This window comes from Gymnogyps californianus, chromosome 2 (genome assembly GCF_018139145.2).
Source record: "Gymnogyps californianus isolate 813 chromosome 2, ASM1813914v2, whole genome shotgun sequence".
NCBI lineage: Eukaryota > Metazoa > Chordata > Aves > Accipitriformes > Cathartidae > Gymnogyps > Gymnogyps californianus.
In genome coordinates this window covers 113,205,128-113,226,514 of record NC_059472.1, presented here as the reverse complement: position 1 = coordinate 113,226,514, position 21,387 = coordinate 113,205,128, and the positions used below count along the sequence as shown (strand labels likewise).

At 41.4% G+C, this 21,387-nt stretch overlaps 2 protein-coding genes across 2 annotated transcripts in view; one reads left to right on the top strand and one right to left on the bottom strand.

The window, feature by feature from the left end:
* Positions 1–19,302, bottom strand: part of AVL9 (AVL9 cell migration associated) — a 44,641-nt gene extending 25,339 nt beyond the window's left edge. Inside the window, exons 1-3 of the mRNA XM_050915813.1 lie at positions 19,210–19,302; positions 3,757–3,877; positions 1,507–1,592 (exon numbers count right to left, since the gene is read on the bottom strand). Of these exons, the coding sequence (XP_050771770.1) occupies positions 1,507–1,592; positions 3,757–3,877; positions 19,210–19,302 (300 nt within the window). The remainder of the gene's footprint in view (positions 1–1,506; positions 1,593–3,756; positions 3,878–19,209) is intronic.
* Positions 1–21,387, top strand: part of LSM5 (LSM5 homolog, U6 small nuclear RNA and mRNA degradation associated) — a 756,742-nt gene that overhangs the window by 714,451 nt on the left and 20,904 nt on the right. The gene's annotated exons all lie outside the window — the stretch shown is intronic.

Below are 21,387 nucleotides of genomic sequence, written 5' to 3'. Positions count from 1 at the left end.
CAGCTGTGACGATAGGCAGAGGACTGTTTAAAAGACACTAGCATGAGAAAAAGGCAATAGCCCTGGAAAAGGCAATGGCATTTTAACTCAGGGTAATGTAACAGAAGAGAAGCCACAACATACCACCCGGTCTTCTCTAACATTATCTGTGAAAATGGACCAGATTGAAAAGTCTTTGACTAGAAATTGTTTGCTTTATACTCAAGGATTTTCTTTGAGCCACCCATAAAATAAAGGAGGTATCATCTACAGAATCAACTACATTCTCAGCCAGACCAAATGGTCCCAGCACTTAACAGCAGACCTCGCGAGGGTGGGGGCAGAAATACAGCCAAGTGATTCACTTAATTGTACAAAACAGCAAATGTGTGGACTGCAGCCCACACATCAAAAAGGACAGATGGAAAGAGTGCTAGAGCTGTCATACGAAACACATTGTTTTATATTCTACTTGTTCCAAAGAGTTCATTTTAAACATCTCTTTATCTTCTTAATTGGTTATTAAACAGCATAAACTGGAATCAAGAACACAATAAAGCCAACTTATTGCATAGTTAAATAAAGCAAGACTCTAAATCACAGAATACAGTGAAGACTAGCTGCAAAGATAATGAGTGAACTAAAACCAACATGGATTTAGTTCAAAAGAAACAGAATTAAAATCTGCATTTGTAAAATTTCTCCTGTAACATAAACGGGAACTTGAAATATAATCAAGGTATGATTAACACTAAAACAGAGTACATAATTTACATCTTCTGAATACAAGACTCATTTAAAACTCAAACCCACATAGCATTCCAGATTCTTGGCATTTCACTGGAAAAGGGAGTAATTTTTAAAGAAATTTGTAATAACTTCTCAATTGTAAGTGCACAGATCATACTACTGTTACCACTTTTGAAAATACGGGCAGATTCTAGTAGATCAAGTACATAATTTCCTCAGTGTGATCAGGTGCACACTCATCAATTTTTCAGCTTTACTGCTAAAAGTTCAGTATTGGTAAGAAGCTACAAAGAATGGGAAGATTCTGGTCTACTCTGCAAGTGTACTTTTGGCAAAGGAGGTAGGTGAAGAGAAACATCCCTACACTTGCATGGTCAGATCACAGGAAATACTCTAAAATTCTTCATGGTCACACACTGGAGAAATTTCAGCTTTTTCCATCCAAGAGGCCTACTTCCTGGAAACATGACTTGGCCACCTGACAGACTGTCAGCTTCATTTGCTACTTGGTCCTGATGCCTGGATTAGCTCTCAAGAACCAAAACATATTTTTCAATTGCCTTGAACATTTCAAAAGATCACAATATGTCTGCTGACATAAGGGAAAGAAATAGTTCGCAAGTTCTGTAGCTACCTACTGTGCACATTCTCATACATTTTTAATGTAAGCTGATCATGCAGTTTCACTGTTGGTGTAATGCAAGCCACGGAATTTTAGGGTCGTTAACGCATCAAGCCTATTATTTCATTAATATAAGTCACAACTTGGAAAGTTACCTTCGCTTCAATCTGCCTATAGCAAGAGACGCCATATACTGTGGTTCGATCCCCACATCTTGGTGGCAAATGGAAAAACACGGTATCTATGAAGAAGAAAAGACTGTTTCATAAGTCACTAACAAGAGTTCAGTATTTTTATTTTCAGCATCACTTATTTATAAAAGGTTTACTGCTGAAAATACTGGCACACTTATTTTCTGAGACTTTAAAAAAAAAGAAAGAAAAAGTCATCTATAAAGCTATGCTTGTACCCAAATTAGTTTCCACATATGTTTAACCTGACCAAGCTCCTATAAGCCCACTGACAGGTTCTCAGAAGCGGCTACTGACAGGAGAGAAACACCACTGAAACGTACAGGCATGCTGCTTTCCCAATTCAGTACGGAGGAGCAAAGACAAGGCACTATAAGGTGAGGTATACAGTTGGACTGTGATGCCATTAAGAAGGTAAATGCAATGAAGATAGGGGGGGGGAAAAAACACCACCAAGGAGGACATATACAGGTGAAAGATCAGAGTAGCTGCTACCACTGCCAAGGTAGATATCCATGCACCAGTACCACTACGCTAACAAAAAGGATTTGTGAATCCTAGCCTCACACAAAATAGTTACTGTCTCTGTGCAAGTGTGACATAAAAGAAAAAAATCTCTATAAAATAACAAGAGAAAGACTTTTATGGCTTGAGATATATACACACATACATATACACACGCACTTGCTACTACTGCAAAAAAGTTGCTAAATCCTAAGTAGGGGACATTACAACTGTTTGACTTTCAAAACATGAGTGAAATCTGTTTTGAAACCAACTATAATTTTTTGTTTGCTTCATAGTAACAAAATGAACAGAAGAGACAATCCCATATGCATTAAGTCCAACAGAAAGAGAGACTGTTTATAACAAAGCTTACTCCCTTGAACAAGTTTAATTATATTATGGAGATCACCTAGGGTTTTAGAAACCCTTTAAGACTATTTCCTGTAACAAGTCATCCTCTTTGCAAAAATGCAACTATCAGTGGGAATTAGTTTAAAACTAAAAAAATAGACATCTAATAAAGTTACAGTAAATACAACATAACTATTATCTGAAACATATTTGCCTGTTTCAAGTTCATGTGTATTCTTGCCCACAAAACACAAGGATATATATCAGTTTTGTTGTGAAGTCTTCTTTTTATTTTTTCTTACCAAAAAATACATTTATAATCTTTCAGTGCAGCAATAAAAATGCTCAAAGTTAAGCATTAACTGGGATAGTACTGAGCCAAGAGAGAACAGGTAATTGCAGCTGCATATGATTTTCCTAGCTTTGAATTTAGCCTACTTCTCATTATGTATTTAACAATGCAGAAATTGAACAAAAATCATGACCCAGAGCAGAGTCAGAGAGACTCTTATTGCTGCTAGGAAGAGGATTATTTTGATATGACTTCCTTTGCTTCCAAATGAGGTTTCTGGAAGCTGGAGAATTAGGAACCTAAGTACATCAAGTTAAAAAAAAAATCTTATTAAAAGTAGTATTAAAAAGTTTCTGTGATTTTGCTGTTCTAAGTGACTTCCTTGTTCACTGCTCTGCAGAAAAAAAGATGAAACAACTGAACATGCATATAAAAGTCACGGTGATGAACTGAACTGCTGTCAAATAAACCAAGAAATAAATGCAATTCTAAACAAAAAAAGTAACTGCAGTGAACTTGCTGGTAACTACACGGCAAAGGAATAATTCTATCTTCATTCTGCTGACAAATACACTAAAGCTCCTGTTCCTGCCCTTTACATTTGCTGGTTTTCAAAATATGTCATTCTACAGACTTGTAGGTCATTCTAAGAATCTCTAAATTAGTGGAGGGAAAAAAACATAATCATAATAACTACATACTTTACAAAACTGAATTTTAGAATTTCATTTTTCCCTTACCTCAAAACTGGATTAGGTTTTACTCGAGAGTTTATTCCCTCTTCAAAGAACTTCTGAGAAAGCTGGTAGCCTTGTTTTGTGCTAGGACTACACACAAGGGGTAATCCTTAAGCTTTCATTGACATCTGATTTGTTGATGTAGGAGCTACACCTTTATGATCTACTTTCACTTCAAACTCTGAAGCAACATGTATGTTGCAGCTTAAACAAGAAGTACAGGAAGCCTAATAGTGAAAAGAATTGTTGATCAACTGTTCAGGTATCAGGATTTTTCTCTTGGTTGCAGCAGTAGTAGTACATGCAACTTCCTCTCTTGTTTCTTACCTTCCTGATAGTTGTGAGCCCCATCTGGTAAGGCGAGAAATGGCAAGTATTTCCATTCCTCTGGTAAACTGTGGCTGTCATGTCCTTCTCCAGGCTTTAGGGGAGGATAGGAAAATTCAACCTAAACAAACAAAAACAGAGGGGAGACAGAGAATACATTACTGTTACCAAACCAGCAAGCCTCTGTGATTCAGCCTAGCACCTTTTCTTTAGCAATGGTATGAAACAAAGTTTTTCTTCCTACTAGCATTCCTTGTCTCTTCCTCCAAAGCATCCATGGACTGACTCATGTGTAGTCTAACTGACAGGCCCTGGACAGATTTGGCTTCTAGAGTGCTTCCATCCAGCCTAGTACCTTTTCCACAAGAGAAATATGAAACAGATCTTCAAGGAGAAAACATCACCCAGCAGCTGAATACCTTCTCCCCCGTATGCACATAGCCAGCAGCACATTGCTGCACCTGCAGCGTCAGCAGGGGTCGTTGCTGAGGCACACACATCCTGAAATCAGATTTGGCTTCTCAGCCCCTCAAGTGTTCATGACCAGGTAACACTTGAACACATGCAACCCTCTATTTTACCCTCCCGGATGCTGAATAATCTCAAAAACTATACTAAGAGCAAAATACTGCTTTTAAATATTTTTATGCCCTTGACTGCAATGAGTGCTACCTCCTTCTCCTTTCTCCAAGAAATCCTGCCTTTCAATTTCACCTTTCATTTACTTGCCATTTACCTCTTTTTCCCAGTAACAGGGACAACCTTTCTATTCCTCACGCTACATCTATCACAGATCCTCATAATCAGCATCTTCACACTACTATCCTGGGTTTCCAGCCACTTTCACCAACTCTTTTTTCCAGACGTGCATTTCTAAAATTACTGAACAAAATCTAAACGCAAATTTATCAGTAACTGTTTAAAGATATTGCAACTTCTCTTGAAGGACATTTAGCAATAAACTAGTAAGCTGTAAAATGTATACACGAAAATAAAAAAGCATGACAAAGCAAGCACACAGAAAATCTTAACATGTGATGGATGATAAAATAAAAACCACTGTAAAGGATGAGAGTACTGAAGAAGAAATGGGAAATAAATCAAGAAAAGTGAAACTCTTCACCTTACCACACGGTGTCACTCTTTCTACAACTGTTGCCAACTTGGAAAAAAGCACCAAGGACAAGAAAACGCCACAAGGAATCAGCCTTGCTACTTGCTGTATCAATTTCAAGTTTTCTTATTCCTCGTATTATAAAAGAGATCTTGAAAATATCCACCAAAAAAATAAAGGTCTGGTGAAAGACCGAAGTCCTGAGCTAAAGGTAAGTAACCCACAAAGAATAATTACGCAAGGGGGTGGAAAAAAGACATGCAATAGAAAAAGGATTAATTTTGGCAGGGGAAGGAGAAGGAAATCCAGACCCTGGCCTGTAGTTAGTTATCAAGAATCCATAAAGCCTTTTAAACAAAATGTGCCATTAAGCAAAACAGAAGAGCATCTGCCTTCCAAAGGAGAAACACTGGAATTAGCATCCATACAGGGAGCAGAGAAACTGCTTGCCATTTAGTGCATACATAAATCCTGAGAATTCCCTGCTATCCTTTTCAAATCACAGATTATAAGAAAATTAAAATGTTAGAAGCTTCATGTAAATATCTGCAATACAGAAGAGGGTTATATCATACAATTTGACATTGTCCAGATTCAAACTGCCTGGCTGAAAACACTGTTTATAGAACTATTACTGGATTCTTGCAGGAGGAGTAACCTTAGGAACCATGCTTTATTTATTGCTAAGTTTTAAAACATAGTCAAGGAGCATCTACACTAACCACCTGAATCAGGTATTTTACTTCACTGTATGGCCAACAGAAAGGGGTTCACCCTCTGCAGGAGCTTCTTGCCACTGAATACAGAGGAAACCTGGGTCCCTTAGATTTCAGTGAATACTTTCAAAGCATCATTCCTGACAAGGAAATACTGTAAGTAAGAATCTAAGACATCATTGCTTCCAAGCACTTACAGAATTACAATTGTATTTTCCATTCCTACCAAAATAATGAATTAGAAGACATAGTGAAAGGAAAGAAGGGTAGGACAATTCAGGCTATATGAAAAACATGTATTCACTAAGGAATACTCCTTTTTAAAGTCCAGAATAAAGCTGAGAGATCTGGCTCCTGTGTTCTTTTGACAGCATGAAATTTGCTGAGGAACTACTTTGTTCTAGCTCACCATACGCTATCAACACCTCAGCTGCTATCAGATACTCCCAGCAACAGGGATTTCTGCAGGCCCTGACTGTTCCAAATTCAACAAACTGAACAGGTATTAGTGACACTGATGATAATCTTGTTTTATATTAGTCTGTTTCTTTCAAAAGTATGTGTTCTAATATAGAGATTTCTGTATGCATGGGTGTGTATAAATGAGAAGATCACAAGACTCAGATAAAGCAGAATTAAGATTGCTTAGGTGGCCCTAAATAATATGTTTTACATATATACTTTATGATAGACCTGATTTGCATTATGACATACTATTCCTCCCCCTCCCCAAGAGGACCCACGTAGGAAGGAGCCTGGTTTCTAAGGAAGAATCACATTTGTGTAGTTTAATAGATCACTGCTTGTAGAAGTACCTCCTCATATTGCGGAGGCTGAAAGGGTGGAAGTAACAAAGAAGCAGGAAAAAGAAAAAGATAATCCAACAGCAAAGACAGCATGCAATGCCCTGGAGAACTTCCTTCCACCCCTCCTCCAACTTAAGAGCTCCCAGTGATTTCATTTCAAAGAGTTAAGTCAAACTTTTTCACAAGTAGTCACTGCAGGTGGGATTCATGTCAGCTGACTACGTGTCAAAAAGCAAGATCTCCGAGCCAGTCTTCCTAAGCATTCTGCATAGTAAGAGAAAACAGACACCTGCAGAGGATGATTCATCCGATCTCTTTCTTTCAATGGTCTCTGAAGAGAGCTAGCTCAGACTTCTAAGTCTAACTTGCAGATGACTGAATTAATGCAGGTGACACTCACCCTAACTGTTCCTCATCTTCTAGACATTCTGCTTGATTTCTACAGCTCAATTTGCAGACTTGCATCAATTGCAGTTAGGAATCCTTTGCATAGAAAAAACATTATTTCAAAACCAAAGTATAATAAGAACATTGAGTAGCCTTAAAAAAAAAAAAAAAGCCCAAACCTCACAGTTCTTGAAAGTCTTGAAACTGAGCAGTGCACATGTACAAAAGTGATAATAATGGGGTAGAGAGAATCTCAGTTCTATCACTTCTGAGTTTTTGAACAACTGGAGCCTCAGTAAAATTCTTCTCTCACCCTGTGTGTGCAAACTGTACAGTAAGTGTTCCTAGTTAAGGCAACTTTAAAAAAAAAAAAGTTATTTTTTTCTCATCTTCCACTTTAAACGCAAGACCAACCATGACAGGGGGATGCGATGGGACTACAGAAGAGACCTGTCTCACAGCTTTTTTTCTCCCTCTTCACAGAATGAAGAAAGAGGAACTCATTTTTTATTTAAATACAATGGATTTTTATGTAAATCCATACATATATGCATGTGCATGCATAAACATGCACTTCAAATTCCCTGTTTGCCATTAATACATATATGCATTACAAAAAATGCCTGCAAATATGAGAAATAAAGTCTTTTAATAAAGCTCAGTAGTCAATAGGAACAAAGAAATACACGTAAGTTTTCAGAGCTGACTGCCAGAGCAGATTTTAGTTTTTTGTCTCCTCAAGTGAATTAAAAAAGACTCAACAAAATGAAATTCAAAGCTGAACTCCTCAGAGACTTCAGAATAAACTACATAAAATGTGAACTAGAAACTCCACTCATTTCTTACTCTTCCAAGTGTCAGGGATCTTCATTACAGCTGGAAATATTGATTATGCCTGTCAAGGGGTTTTGATGGCCATGCTTTCTGCCTGTTCAGATTGTCTTGTTCTGTAAGCAGATAGCTCTTGATGGATTTCAGAACTAAAATCAATACAGCATATTGTGTTCTGATTTAGTGGAGAAATAAATAACTGTGCTCTTCACTACAAAAAGTATTTCAACTCTTGTGGATTATCAAGTTAAAATAAAATATAAATTAAAAAAACTCCTTAAACTGAAGTACAACTGAATTTCTGGAACTGACATTTTTGTTTTTCTGTAATTGTGCTGCATTAACTAACCTTTTATATGCAGTCTGTACTGAATCTAACAGTTTGGACGCAAAGCACCTACTGATACACAGTCCTATCTTGTTTGTGGAATGAAAAAAAAAAAGGTCTAAGCAATCTGTTTTGGTTCCTTGTCTTTAAAGGGACTTCCTAGCCAGAACAATTTACTAGACATTCATTAACTCACAGTAAGAAAAGATGAGTGCAGGCAAGGAAACATGTATTTCAGTTCCTACATTTAGGAACTAACTTGATAGTTTTTCTTTAAAAAAAATGCATTGATATTGTCTTCTACTAAATTACAAGTACACAATCAGAAGAGAGGTTAAAAAAGGACATTGATAAAAGAGGAATTTCCAAAAATATATGTGCATGTCCACCTAAACTATCACACTCAAACATCAGATAGGTAGTTGGCATTAATTTTCGGTGAACTTTATAGTCAGGTAAGGTTGTTTTCCTTATCTGTGAAAAGTGTTAAGTGTTAGCAATCACAGTAAGAGTAAGATCCTCAGTGAACACTAAACAGTGATAATTTAAAATGTGCTGGAAAGTCAGTATAAACTCCCCATCCTCCCCATTCCATCTACTATCACATTTGAACCACTCCACTTACAAGTTGACCCCTCTTACTCAGCACAGTCACAATATAAGCTCTCCTCTTCAATATGGGTATTTTGGAAGATTTCTCTTCAGACTAGAAATGAAAAAAATCTGGACCCAAATAAGTTTTTCCATTGGTTCAATGGAAAGAGGATTTAATCTCAAATCTCTAAAAAAATCTGAAATATTTAGAATGACAGTATTATGTTAAAGACCAGGATGCTTTCAGTAAGTTGCAGAACCTAATTTACAGGGAGCGAACCCATTCCATTCTCTGAACAATTGCTTTGATGATCTCTCCCATTGCTTGTACTGCACAAATAGGTAGAATAATTGCTTCAAATGAAGAAAAGGAGATCAGCAAAACCCACTCATTACACTCCTATTTAGAAAAACTTTTCCCTTCATAAATCATTTCAACACTTTTAATTTCGAGGATACCAACTCTTCCTCTCTCATTTAAGAAAGGAAAAACAGAAGGATGTTGAGTATTGAGTATAATGCTAAGCAGCAGTGACCAAAAAACCCAACAGATTAAAATTATACCTAAAACTTGATCCCTCATTTCAAATAAGTCAGTATTTGTTCTTCACTCAAAGCAGGGATTTTTAAAAGACGTTTTCTTGATATATTAGCCCAGATCCAGAGAAAACCAGCACACCAATGATTTTATCTGAATCACCGTAACAACTGCAGCATGCAGCCAAATGAAAATCTAAGAACATTGTTAGTCTTTCAGCACTGAGAACAATTTATTATTTAAATCACAATTTAATCAGATTTAAATGACAAACTTTCCCCATTGTTGTATGGCAGAACCAACAGATCAGGATCTACAAGCTGAAGAGCCCATCCATATAACAATAATGCCTATACAGTAATACAATGACCTCTAACAAACGATTTTTAAATATATGTTATATATTTATATAAATATGTATATGTGTAATAACTACGTATAATACACATGCATATTTATATAAATATGTATCTGTAGAATAAATATGTATCATACATATTTATATAAATATATTTAAAAATCCATTACATACACACACAGTAACAGCTAAAGAAATCCATGTATTACAAAGAGGTAGGGCATAGTCTTTTCTATCCTTCCAGTTCCTGAAACTGGAACTTCTTCACGTTCCCATATCATTAAAGCTACAGAGCAGCCACTTACAAAAGTTCTAAGACACCATTTGTGTTGCTACAGATGCATAATATAACCATTCAAGTTTGCTTCGAAAACTCTGACTAGGTTAGTGCAGTTTTGACTCTTAGGTGCTAAAAGATAAAATAACCTGAAACACCGAAACCTTTGTATTTGTTTTCAAAGTCGTGCTAGTATGCATTTTAGACACTCTTTCCAATTACTTAATATTTTATTTTTGTAGTCATACAGCTCAAGTCAGACATAAATCCTCTGCTTTGGAACTTTTGCTCATATCAATCTCCTCAAAGAAAGTAAATAACAACAACCCCCCTCCCCCCAGAAGAGGAACATAATACTACTGCAACCATTCCAGCCTAGGGGGCTTGCTAGGGAACTCTGTGTCCTCAAGACAACACTTTGTGGTCTTACAGAAAGTTAGAATTCATACAGGATGAACTCTTAAGATACAAGGTACCAGAGAGGGCAGCTTCTTTAATGAAACAAGAGAAGGCAACTCTCAGCTCTACTCCTAACTGATGTCTACCCAACACAGCAACTAGAATAGACTGGTTCCCAATGGGAAGGAGCCCATGCAGGCTGGCAGGGAGTTGTCAAATGGTACAGTGAATCCTCCTTTTCCGGGGAAAATGGAGGACCAGGACTGTAGGCATGCTTTAAAACACATTTACTTGTCAGTTTAGAAACAGCCATTGTGTGTAATTCATATAGCATATAAGGAACTTGCTTTCACATCTTGTATCCACAGCTTTCTGACAGTGCTTTTAGAAACAACATGCCTGCCTAGGTGGAATAATTTAGCACCACATACAAGCTATGGGATAGATTACCAAAATTAGACACATATCATAAAATAAGGCAATATTAGGACAGGGAACACAAAGTTGAGACTTGTAAGTTCCAATTTACTCCAACTCAAGTGACCTCTGTTCAGCGATTGTACAGCTTTGAACCTCCCTCTATTATATATGTATGTAAATTACGTTGCTACCTTTATACAAGTGCTGAGAGCCCGAGTTACTATTTGAAAACTTTCTGAAATAGGTAGATGAAAGATGTGACAGAGGTACAGAAATATGTACTTTACTGATTCAGCATTCATTCATTTATTCAAGAGAAAGGTCAAGATTCCTGGTACAGAATGTTTAAATGACTACTTGGATGTTATGACACCTACAAAGAACAAACAGATCATAAGATGAAAGGTAACGATGGTGACCATGGAAAGCGTTACCTAACTGCAAACAGGTATTAAGGAACCTTCTCTCAATTCACACATCAGGGCAACTATGGAGAAGATATCCAGTATTGGAATCCTTCAAAGGAATACTTCACTTCCTGTCTGGGACTTCAAGGAAGCAACTGCAAGATTATCAAAGCGTAATGCTCTTTAAAGCTTGAAAAACTAAACAAAGAAACAAAACAAACAAACAAAAATCCACCATACCTGGGAGTTTTTCTTGAACAGTGAACACAAAATAATAAATAAGTGGATTACATAGACATGCAAAGAGTGGAACCCATCATTAATTCTACACACGACATCAGAATCTGTGGCATTGTTTACAGAAGTGTGAGACAGCAATTACACTGCGTACTCAGCAATGCATTGTGTATTTAAAGCTATTAGCATCCTATGCTAATTTGAGTAGCCTTTCTAATAAAAGCTAAAAGCTTCTTTCAAAGTTTCAACCTGTTGAACATAAGCAAATCCATGTATTTTAGACAACAAGCTAATCTTTGATACTCGATGTATTCTATGATTAACTTCATCAAGAGATTTCATGCTCATAACGGTCCTTTAAAACGCTTAAATAGTATTACTACAAGCAGGGAACAAAAACAAAGAAATTGTGCTAATGTGTACAGGTTATCATCAACAGAGCCAGGAACAAAGCCCTTCGGCTTGATTCCAGCCTAGTTCCTTTTCAAGTTTTTTTTTCGTTTCTGTTTTTCCTTTAATAAGATCTTGTTTAATTACTAGAGAAGATTACCTATTGCACAAACCTGCCTACTGTGCTCCCCCAAAACAAAGACACAAGAACTTTAAAGACAACAAAGCATACACTTCACTTACATGGTTAAGAGTGTCAAGCACATCTAACAATCACAGCAATTACTGGGTTGGCAGAGATCAAGAAGAGAAAAAAGTAATTCTCCAGTAAAACAGAGTCTTAGAAGAAAGACAGCAAACAAACGGGGACTGAGACAGGCTGGAAGCATTCCCCTTAACAAAAGAAAAGAAAGATGCCTCCAGAAAGGCTGCCCATGGAATCTACTGAAGAGAGCAACTTCAGTAATTTGCTCTTGGAAACATGGGCTACCATCGAGGGTGCAGGAGACCTGGAAATGTAGGCAGTTCTCAAAAGAGCTGATGAAAAGAGCAGACTGAACTTGATTGTTCCTTAGAGATCTCCTAATTCTGCAAACAAAGTCAAGCCTAACTTGCCAACAATGCTGCTTGAAGACATATGCTCCCTAGGCATAAGTAAAAAAGGCCACGTGCACAGATTGCTCAGGCCATGTTACATGCTGATTTCTGCAGATCGCCACAAGCATTACCTTCTGGAGCTCAAGTACTTGAAGCTCTCAAATGACAGGAGGAGCACATACACAATTCAGGAAGGGAAGAAGTTGTCCTGGTTTCGGCTAGGACAGAGTTAATTTTCTTCCTAGTAGCTGGGATAGTGCTGTGGTTTGGATTTAGTAGGAAAAGAATGTTGATAACACACTGATGGTTTTAGTTGTTGCTAAGTAGTGTTTATACTAAGTCAAGGATTTTTCAGCTTCTTGTGCCCAGCCAGCAAGAAGGCTGGAGGGGCACAAGAAGCTGGGAGGGGACACCGCCAGGACAGCTGACCCAAACTGGCCAAAGAGCTATTCCATACCATATGACATCATGCCCAGTATATAAACTGGGGGGAGCTGGCTGGGAGGGGGGATCGCGCCTCGGGAACTCACTGGGCATCGGTCAACGAGTGGTGAGCAATTGCATTGTGCACCACTTGCTTTGTATAGTTTAATTCTTTTACTATTACTATTGTCATATTATTATTATCATTATCATTGTTTTTTCATTCCTTTCTGTCCTATTAAACTGTCTTTATCTCAGCTCACGAGGTTTTTTTTCCCTGATTCTCTCCCCCATCCCAGGGGTGGGGGGGGCAGTGAGCGAGCGGCTGCCTGGTGCTTAGCTGCCGGCTGGGGTTAAACCACGACAGAAGTCTTAAAGGGCATTCTTCCCTCTCAAAGATGATATGCAGGCTCTTCTCTAAAACTTAGGTATCAGCTGTTTCATTCCCGATCTTAAGTTTCCTTTGCAGGCCAGGAAGAAATTCTACGGTCAGATAAGACATGGGGATTGCTCTTCAAACACAGTCCACACAAAAACACACCCACACAGGCAACTCAAACACTACTTTGGAGAAAGTAAACATCAGATTTATATTAAAAAGTTGAAGCGCCTTGAAGATGCTTAGGACAAACTTCGGGATTCCACGGGAATATGCCTTTCGGTATTTACCATAACCCACTCCCATGTCTGTCACACCAAGTTTGAAATGTCATTCTCCACTGGCATGCAGACAAGTGGGTCAAGATCAGCTGCCGTTAGTTTATGGAACAAGGATCCCAAGCAAACAAAAGTGACCAGCAACGTGAGCAGTCCGTGACACACACAGCACTTTCCCCACTCCCCAGCCGTTTTTTTTTCTTTTCCACGACCGAGTTGGAAATGCGTATGTTTGAGCGAAGAGGGGTTTGGAAGATAGTCAAGGCCTTGAGAGGATATGTGAGACAATGGTCGCCGGCTGCAGAAGGTCAGAGGCGATGTGCAGAACTGGTCAGGAGAGTGAGTGCAGAAAAGGTGGGCCTTGCCCCAAGGGAAGGGAGATTAGGTATGGCCTGAGTGGTGGTGAGAGAGGGTGTGAGTTTCCTGAGGTGTAGCAGCCTGAAAGGCTCATAGCATGAAGAGAAGGTGGAGATTCTTGTGCCAGGTCAGGCAGTAGAGTAGTAAAGGGAGCATGTGCTTGCTGAGCAAGCAGCCAGGGGGCTCACAGGGACTTCTGCGTAGCTCTCTTACCTGCAAGTTTTTCCAGCTTTGCTGAAACTTTCCTTCCTCTCCTTTTCAAATTAATCAGTTCTCACTTTAACTTGGCCTTCAAAATGAATGATTTTTAGAGTACTTGGGATATTTTTAACCTTCCTACACCCTCAGAGACTATTATCTCTCTGCCTCCTCATGTAAATAAAGCTTGGAGACAGAAAGCTCAGAGGATTGCAGCACACAGGGTCACTAGTGGAGAACTACACCTCATGACTCTCAGTCTTCCACCTTCACCATAAAGCAAAGGTGTCTCTGTGTATTTTTCAATACACAACTTGGATCTACTAGTCAAGCTCTGTTCAGGTTAGATTTTTGCTAAAGACTTCTATCATAAGATAGATATGGGCTTCCCACACTATTTAATGCTTTCAAAAATTAAAACGTTATAAGGCAAATCAAGTGCTTTATTGCTCACTTGTAATGAGAGGAAACATTTCATGATTCTGAAAAAAAACCCTCTTTCCCTTTATTTGCTCTGAAATCACTAGCCACTAACTACTACAGCTCCTGAAAACTACTGAGAAATTTGTTATCAGCTGCCACAGAAGGGCACAAACAGCCCCAAAATCCAAGTCTTACCACCCTATACTGACGCAGGAGACCAACAAAACATAACAAGAGCCAGGGAGATGGACCAGTAACCTGCTGCAACAACTAATGAGTCAACCAGCTACAGATACTCCAAAACAGATCACACCATTTCTGTGGCAGTCTTCCCTTACTACCAACTTATGCCCCAATGTTTTCATGACTTGAGTCCCGTAGAGCCCAAGAAGCGTGTAGAAACTCCTACCACACCAAAACCGTGTGTTTTACATTAATGGACAAGAGTATGAGCAACTACATATGACAAAGGGCTGTGTTTGCTGTCCCTTTCTCCTTAGGCCACTCCTCAGTAGCAAAGAGGTATCCAAAAAGCCATTTTGGGGGGAATACTCCTGAAATGTTTGTCATTTCATTTCAGATGAATGAAAATCATGATCGAATGAATACTACCCATGAGCTCTGCCCATTTCGGGACATTGCTATTTAATTATGCACTGAGGAGGGTTCCTGTAACAAGTCAGCCATTACGTACAAAGCAAAGAAACGCGTCACGATGTCTGCTTCATGCCAACTGTCGTTCCCTTCCAATGTGCTCAGGATTTTTAGTCTGAAAATGCAACATGCTGCTTTCACACAGCACAAAGCCTTGCTAACAGTGAGCGGCAACCCCAAGTTGTTAACAATTGCCCAGGAAACTGCATCCTCAGACTGAACAACGTACGTACGGTAAACCTTCACTTTGTCTCTTACAGAATCCTACTTCACCCAGCAAAAAGACCCATGGTCCAACAGCGGGCTCTTGGAAGGAGGACGTGGAACAATCATCACGCTCGTGCTATCTGTGTGCAAAAGGCACACAGAAACGGACTGATTCCCTGACTCTCCTTCTCTTTTGTAAACAACTGCATATGGATTGTTTTATCAAGTTTCCATACATTTCCAAACTGCACATAAAAGTCTTTGCTCTGTAGGTTCAACGTTTCTTCTACTGTAAGTTAATCAACAGGAAGAGCTGTACACTTCAGATGATGAAGCTTCAGAGAGAAAGTCAGCTAATGAAAACACCTAGCATCAAGAAATCTGTCCAAATATCTAATTCCACATGCATTTCATACTAAGACTACAGGGAAAAGAGAGATGGAAACACAGAACCCAAAAGGAGCCTTCTCAGGCAAAGCAGGGAAATGTTACAACAGGCAGGCTAGCTGTATGATCTCTTGATCTGAAGCTCCCCAACTTCACTCTGAAGTAGTGCCATTTGAAAGCTGCTTTGGGACTTTGCTTTTCTACCATTAGGAGTTTCTCGTATGCGATCTGCAGCACGTCTGTAGACGGTTCATATCCACTTGTTCTTGTGCCAACACTGTCTTTGAGATTAAATGGGTTTTTTTTCCTCCTTACTTTTCACTTTCCGACAGCCTCTGTGTCAGATGGCGTGTAATGCAGTGGTTCAGTGAATACTCCAAACACCATGAGCCAACATGACAGGCAAAAAGAGAAGTCCCAGGCTGCCGCTTTCAAGAGACTCTTTTCCACCCCCTTGCTGGTCTTCTCCTTGTGCCTGTGTAGCTGTCTTCTGCAGATGTCTGCTCAGCAAACAGAACCCGTGAACCAACCGGCTCAAAACCAACCCACCAAAACAAGGCTTACTTTTGGGTCACCTCAGTTCCCCGTTTCAGCTTACCACACAATCACCTCTACTTTCCAGTGGTGAAGAGGCAGGAGAGGAAAAGGGGAGAATGTTCCCATACTCGCAGAGGCAGCTTCCCGTCTTCATATGAATATAGCCTTGAAATCCATTTTGTTAGCCTACCTAGCCAAGCTCTTCTACATTCTCCTCAAAACCAGACTGCCCAAGGACTATCTCATCCAATCCTGGAAGTGACAGAATTGAAATCCATTTTTCTGAAAGGTGGATCACAATTTTTATACATCAATAAATATATTATTACACTATAGGACTACATGTCGCCACTCTTGCCCCCAAATCGCACGAGTTCCGTGACTTATCCTTGATCATATGCAGTCTCTTTTGTCTTCCAGAGGTCTCCTCATTTTAATTCCCAAGCCTACAGTTATTATTCATTCCTATTGCATGACTTCGTAATGCACCCCATTTCTATCATTCCAGCATTCCTTACCATCGAGCTCTTGCACGACATTCCAGTCTTCCTTTGTAAAACTGATTCCTCAAGTTTGCTCATCACAGTTAGATTTTACTGCGTAAATGATGCCAGTGCCACTTATGTGGGCCCAAATTCAGTGCAAGCACCTTTCAGATCAGCAGTTCCTCTTCTGACACAAATCTGTTGCTGGTTCCTCTCCTTCATACTGTTCCTTACCCAAGTACCAGCTCTTATACTAATTCTCCAGTATCTCCACCTTGAAAAAAACCTTTTTTTTTTTTTTTTTTAGTGCTGCATGATCCGTTATCAAGTTCCAGGCAGACTCAAGCTACTCTATTTCTTTTACAGAGAAAGTAAATCAATCATTTATTCTTACAAAAGACACAGGTCAGTCAGGCATGATCTATCTTTAGTGAATGCCCATAGGACTCAGTCTACTTAGTTTCACGTTGTTAATTAATTCTTTCCTTCACAAATTCTCTAGAGCCTCACATACTACTGATGTCAAACTCATTAGGCTATAGCTGTGCAGCTCCCTGCCTCCAGTTCTTTTAGGAAACGATTTTTATAGTTCAGTAACAAATCTGCTAAGTCAGAGGCAGAATATATTTAAAATTCGATTTCTGGTTAGATTTCCCTTAGGAAGGAAGCCTGGCTGTTGTGGTTCTAGCGATTGTCACTATATTCCTGCAGTTCTTCTCCTTGTGACACAGGTACCCCCTCCCCTTCCCCAACCACCTTCCTCTCCAACTTCTCCAGTTCATTTGTTGAGGTACTTAACGAAGACTTTGGTTCACAAGTATCCCAACCCAATTTTTGACAACACCTGAAAACGTACTTCTACAAACATCCTGTTGTCACGGTCTGAGTAGCCGCAGTGCTTGTTGCAAGAACTAGGGTAGCTGCAGTGCCTGTCACCAGGGTTTGAGTAGCCGCAATACTTGTCGCTGGGGTTGGAGTAACCACAGTGCTTGTCGCAGGGGTTGGAGTAGCTGCAGTGCTTATCACTGGGTTTTTTTTTTACTGGCAGCAAGATAAAATTCACTGCTACTAATTTATAGTTGGGGGGGGGTGGTGGTGGTGGTGGTGTTTGGTTTTTTTGCTTTGCATCAACACTGCATAATGTTACAAGAAAAGAAATACAGGCCCCAAAAGAAGAACAGAAGCAACAAAAGCCACTTCTGCTTTTGTCTCCAACCTCTGTCTTTTCTAAGAGGCCAAGAACAAGGTGAGGGCAAAAATGCGCTCCTCCTCCTGCAGACGCCCAAGTAACGCTCATCTCCTAACGATCTTTGACAAGAAAGGGACTGATAAATATCGCAAACCTTGCAACCTAGATGATCGAATTCCTTCGTAGGAACCGATCCTGCGAACATCCACATGTGATCAGCCCCTAGACACCCTGAGGAGAAAGGATGCATTACAACACCATGCAGATCTTTCAGGAAAAGAGGTGGAAGAACACCTACAATGAGTTATTGCCCTTCCGCTTCAGCCTGTGTTGGTATGAGGACTTGTTTTACATGTTATCATGCTGTGCTTGTTTTGTTTCCTGAAGCATTAACAAATACTAATTTAACTCTCTGCTACCTTGTATAGAAATGTGTTCATATCAGACCAATTCTTGTATAACAGCAACCATCACATTCATCATTGTTTTGGCAATTTTTGTAAAGACTAAGAACGCTCCATGCAAAAAGACTGCAAGTCCAACATTATATCCATCTGCTCTTGTCACAGCAAAGCAACTATGTGTGCAGCCCAGCTGGGCAACAGCATCTCCTGTTCCAAGGGTTAAAAAAAAAATAAAAAAATCAGAGTGTAAAATACCTATCATCAGATACACAAGATAAAATTCTTCTACCTTACAGGCCACACGAAGCAGTCAAGCATTTATGAAAAAAGGGAAGAGACACGCAAAGAAAACTTAAATCAAAGCTGGACATATACCCTGGGGCCATCAGGGTGTTTGTGTACAAGCTATGAGAGTTGAACGCGGTGCTGCCCGGGTGGGCCGGCAGGAATAGAAGGTAGATTAAAAAATAATCAGTTTTTCCTCTTAATTCTCTGTCTGAATGCATTAAACACGCACGACTCACAGTAGATACGGGTGCCGCGATTTGAGCTGTCCCCCAGCCATCTACAGGAAAACGGGGGGACGGCCGGCGGCGGGGAGCTCACCCTGCCGGCCCTCGCTCCGCCTCGCCCCCCGGCGGGAGCGCCGAGGCAGGACAGGGAGCAGTCACGTACGCACCTCAATAAACATTAACTGCCCGGAGCGGGCTGAGTCACGGCCCCACCAGGCAGCGCCCGCCCCGCGACCCGGGGCTGAGGGAACCCCCGGCCCGGCCCCCTCCGCGGGGGAAGGGGGAGGCCGCGGCCAACTGGGGCCCTAACGCGCTTCGCGGCGCCTCGCCGGTTTCAGACGGCTCCCTTACCCGCCCCCCTTGAGCTAAAGCAAAGCCCCCCCGCCTCCCCGGGCCCCATCAGACTCGCCCCCTCCCGCAGGGGCTCAAGCCTTCCCCGCGGGGCCGCAGCCGGGCCGCCCCGCCGCAGGCTGAGGGCAGCAGCCGGGCAGGCGCCGCTCAGCGCGGGGGAGGGGACTCGGGGGAGGGCAAGGAGGAAGCGCAGGAGCGGAGGGGAGAGGCGGGAGACGAGGAGCACCCGCCGGCGGACGAGGAGGCGGGCGGCACCCGCCACCCCCTCACCTGGCAGCCCTTCTTGTGGTGGAAGCCCACCACCACGATGTGCAGCACCGGGCCCCGCGGGGGGGCGGCCGGCGGCGCGCCCCGCTTCTCCATGGAGCACCGGCGATGGCCGCTCTGGAGGATGCCGCCGTGCCCGGGCTCTCGCTCCGCCTCCCGCCAGCCGGGGTCCGACAGGGACGCAGCCCCGGCCGCCTGCGCTTCCGCAGCGCCCGGCCGGGGGAGGGCGGGGAGCGGCCGGCAGCACCTCCCTCTTCCCGCTCCTCCTTCCCTCCCTCCCGACCGCCGCCAGGGCGGGGTTTCGCTTCCGCCCGTCCCCACAGGAGGTGCCCTCGGCCGTCGACAGCGGAGTGCGGGCGGCAGCCGGCGTCACTCCCCTCGTGCTCCGCAGGGAGCTCTCCAGGAAAGCTCGCTGCATCGAGAGGACTCGCAGGCAAAGCGGCAGCGTTTTATCCCGTGGCCAGGAAAACACATCGCGGCCGGGCAGTGGAGTCGCCCGGGCCGGGGCAGCCCGCCGGTCCTCGGCTGAGGCCTTCCCGCCAGTCCTCGGCTGAGGCCTTCCCGCCGGTCCTCGGCTGAGGCCTTCCCGCCGGTCCTCGGCTGAGGCCTTCCCGCCGGTCCTGGTGGGCTGCGGCGGGGCTGCGAGCAGGGGCGATAATGTTGCCTCCTTCTTCTGGTCTTCTTGTTTTCTGAGAAACTCTCGCAAGGCCCCGCTGAAGCGCAGAGGACAGCACGTCCTCGGGCTGCGGCCTTCCAGCGTGAAGTCGTGCAGATTAATGGCAGCGCAAAATGAAGTCTGGCCTGGTCTCAGTCCAGATATGTCAGGTTGGTTGCTGAAGGTTAAAAATGAGAAAAATCAAGTTAAGGCTTCTTCCGTTAGCACTGTTCTGCTGCTAAATGTACATTATGATACCCTAGAAAGACAGTTCAAAGACTTGTCCAAGAGCACAGGCAAATTTAGTGTGTGTGTGTGGGGGGGGAAAGTCTTACTACACTCAGACCATGCTCCCTCTTTAACCTTTGTTATGATTCAGTTCTGGTTCTTTAAATCAACAGTACTTGGTAGAGGCTGTACTCTTAATAATTAAGATTCTCTCTGGAAATCGGAGGAAGAAATTATTTTTGAAAGAACTAAAAAAGAATAGCGCTTAAAGAAAATCTCATCACTAACACAGTACCCAGAGGCTCAAATTATAACACTAAACCATGTCATTACGTATTGTTCCTCAGCTCCAACAGAAGTGCCATTATAGAAAAAATATACTGTTGGGAACACAGGATAAGCTACAAGGAACAATCCAGCTCTAGCAAGTGAATGATTTCTTATTAGTTTTAATCTGTAACTTACTGTTTAGTATCATTTCAAAAAAGAAATAGGTATGAAATATTGGCCATTATCTCCTGCAGTAATGAGATATCCCCCAAAAGATGCATGGGAGTGTTCATAGCTCATACTCAGTTCATTGAGGAAAGCGCAGTCTGACATCACTTACTGCTATGGATTTTGCATTACAGAGGCATCTCAGTGACACTGCTGGATAATTGTGGCTTATTGCTTCTCTGAATAGATGTGGGGTTTTTTTCTGCTTTTCTTTCCCACTAAAGCAATAAAAATGTCAGACTGACAATATCATCCTGTTCTAGGAAAACTAACTGGTTGACATCGTCTATTTTTTTTTCACAGCTCACACTGCGTGTGTTTACGAGAAAGGAAGGTGAGAGCTGCTACAAAACAGAAGCTTTTGGGAAAGTCTCAGTCAGAATTTTCCTAAAAGAATTTTCTTTCTTGGTGCATAGCTAACAAATAGCAATGAAAACTCAGCCCTACAGTTCTTCTATTGCTCAGAGATAATATTTTACTTAAGAACCACCAGCTATTATATCATTACCATAGTAATCGTAATTTGTTACTCATTCTGCATTTCATAACAATAACAAGGAGTTCTCAGCCTGGCTTATGTGCCGTGAGACTTCTTGAGATGGACAAGTTTTACCTGGGCAGCATGATAGTTCATGTCTGGAAGTAACATCAGAGCTGAATGGTGCCTGTGGTAGCTGGTAGCTCCACTCTATTTGTTAGGTATAGCCCAGCTTCCTGAAGAACAAGATTGTGAATTTCTGGAGACAAGCATGTGAATGAAAAATAATCATTCTGGGATTTCTGTTGAAGAAAAGCATAAA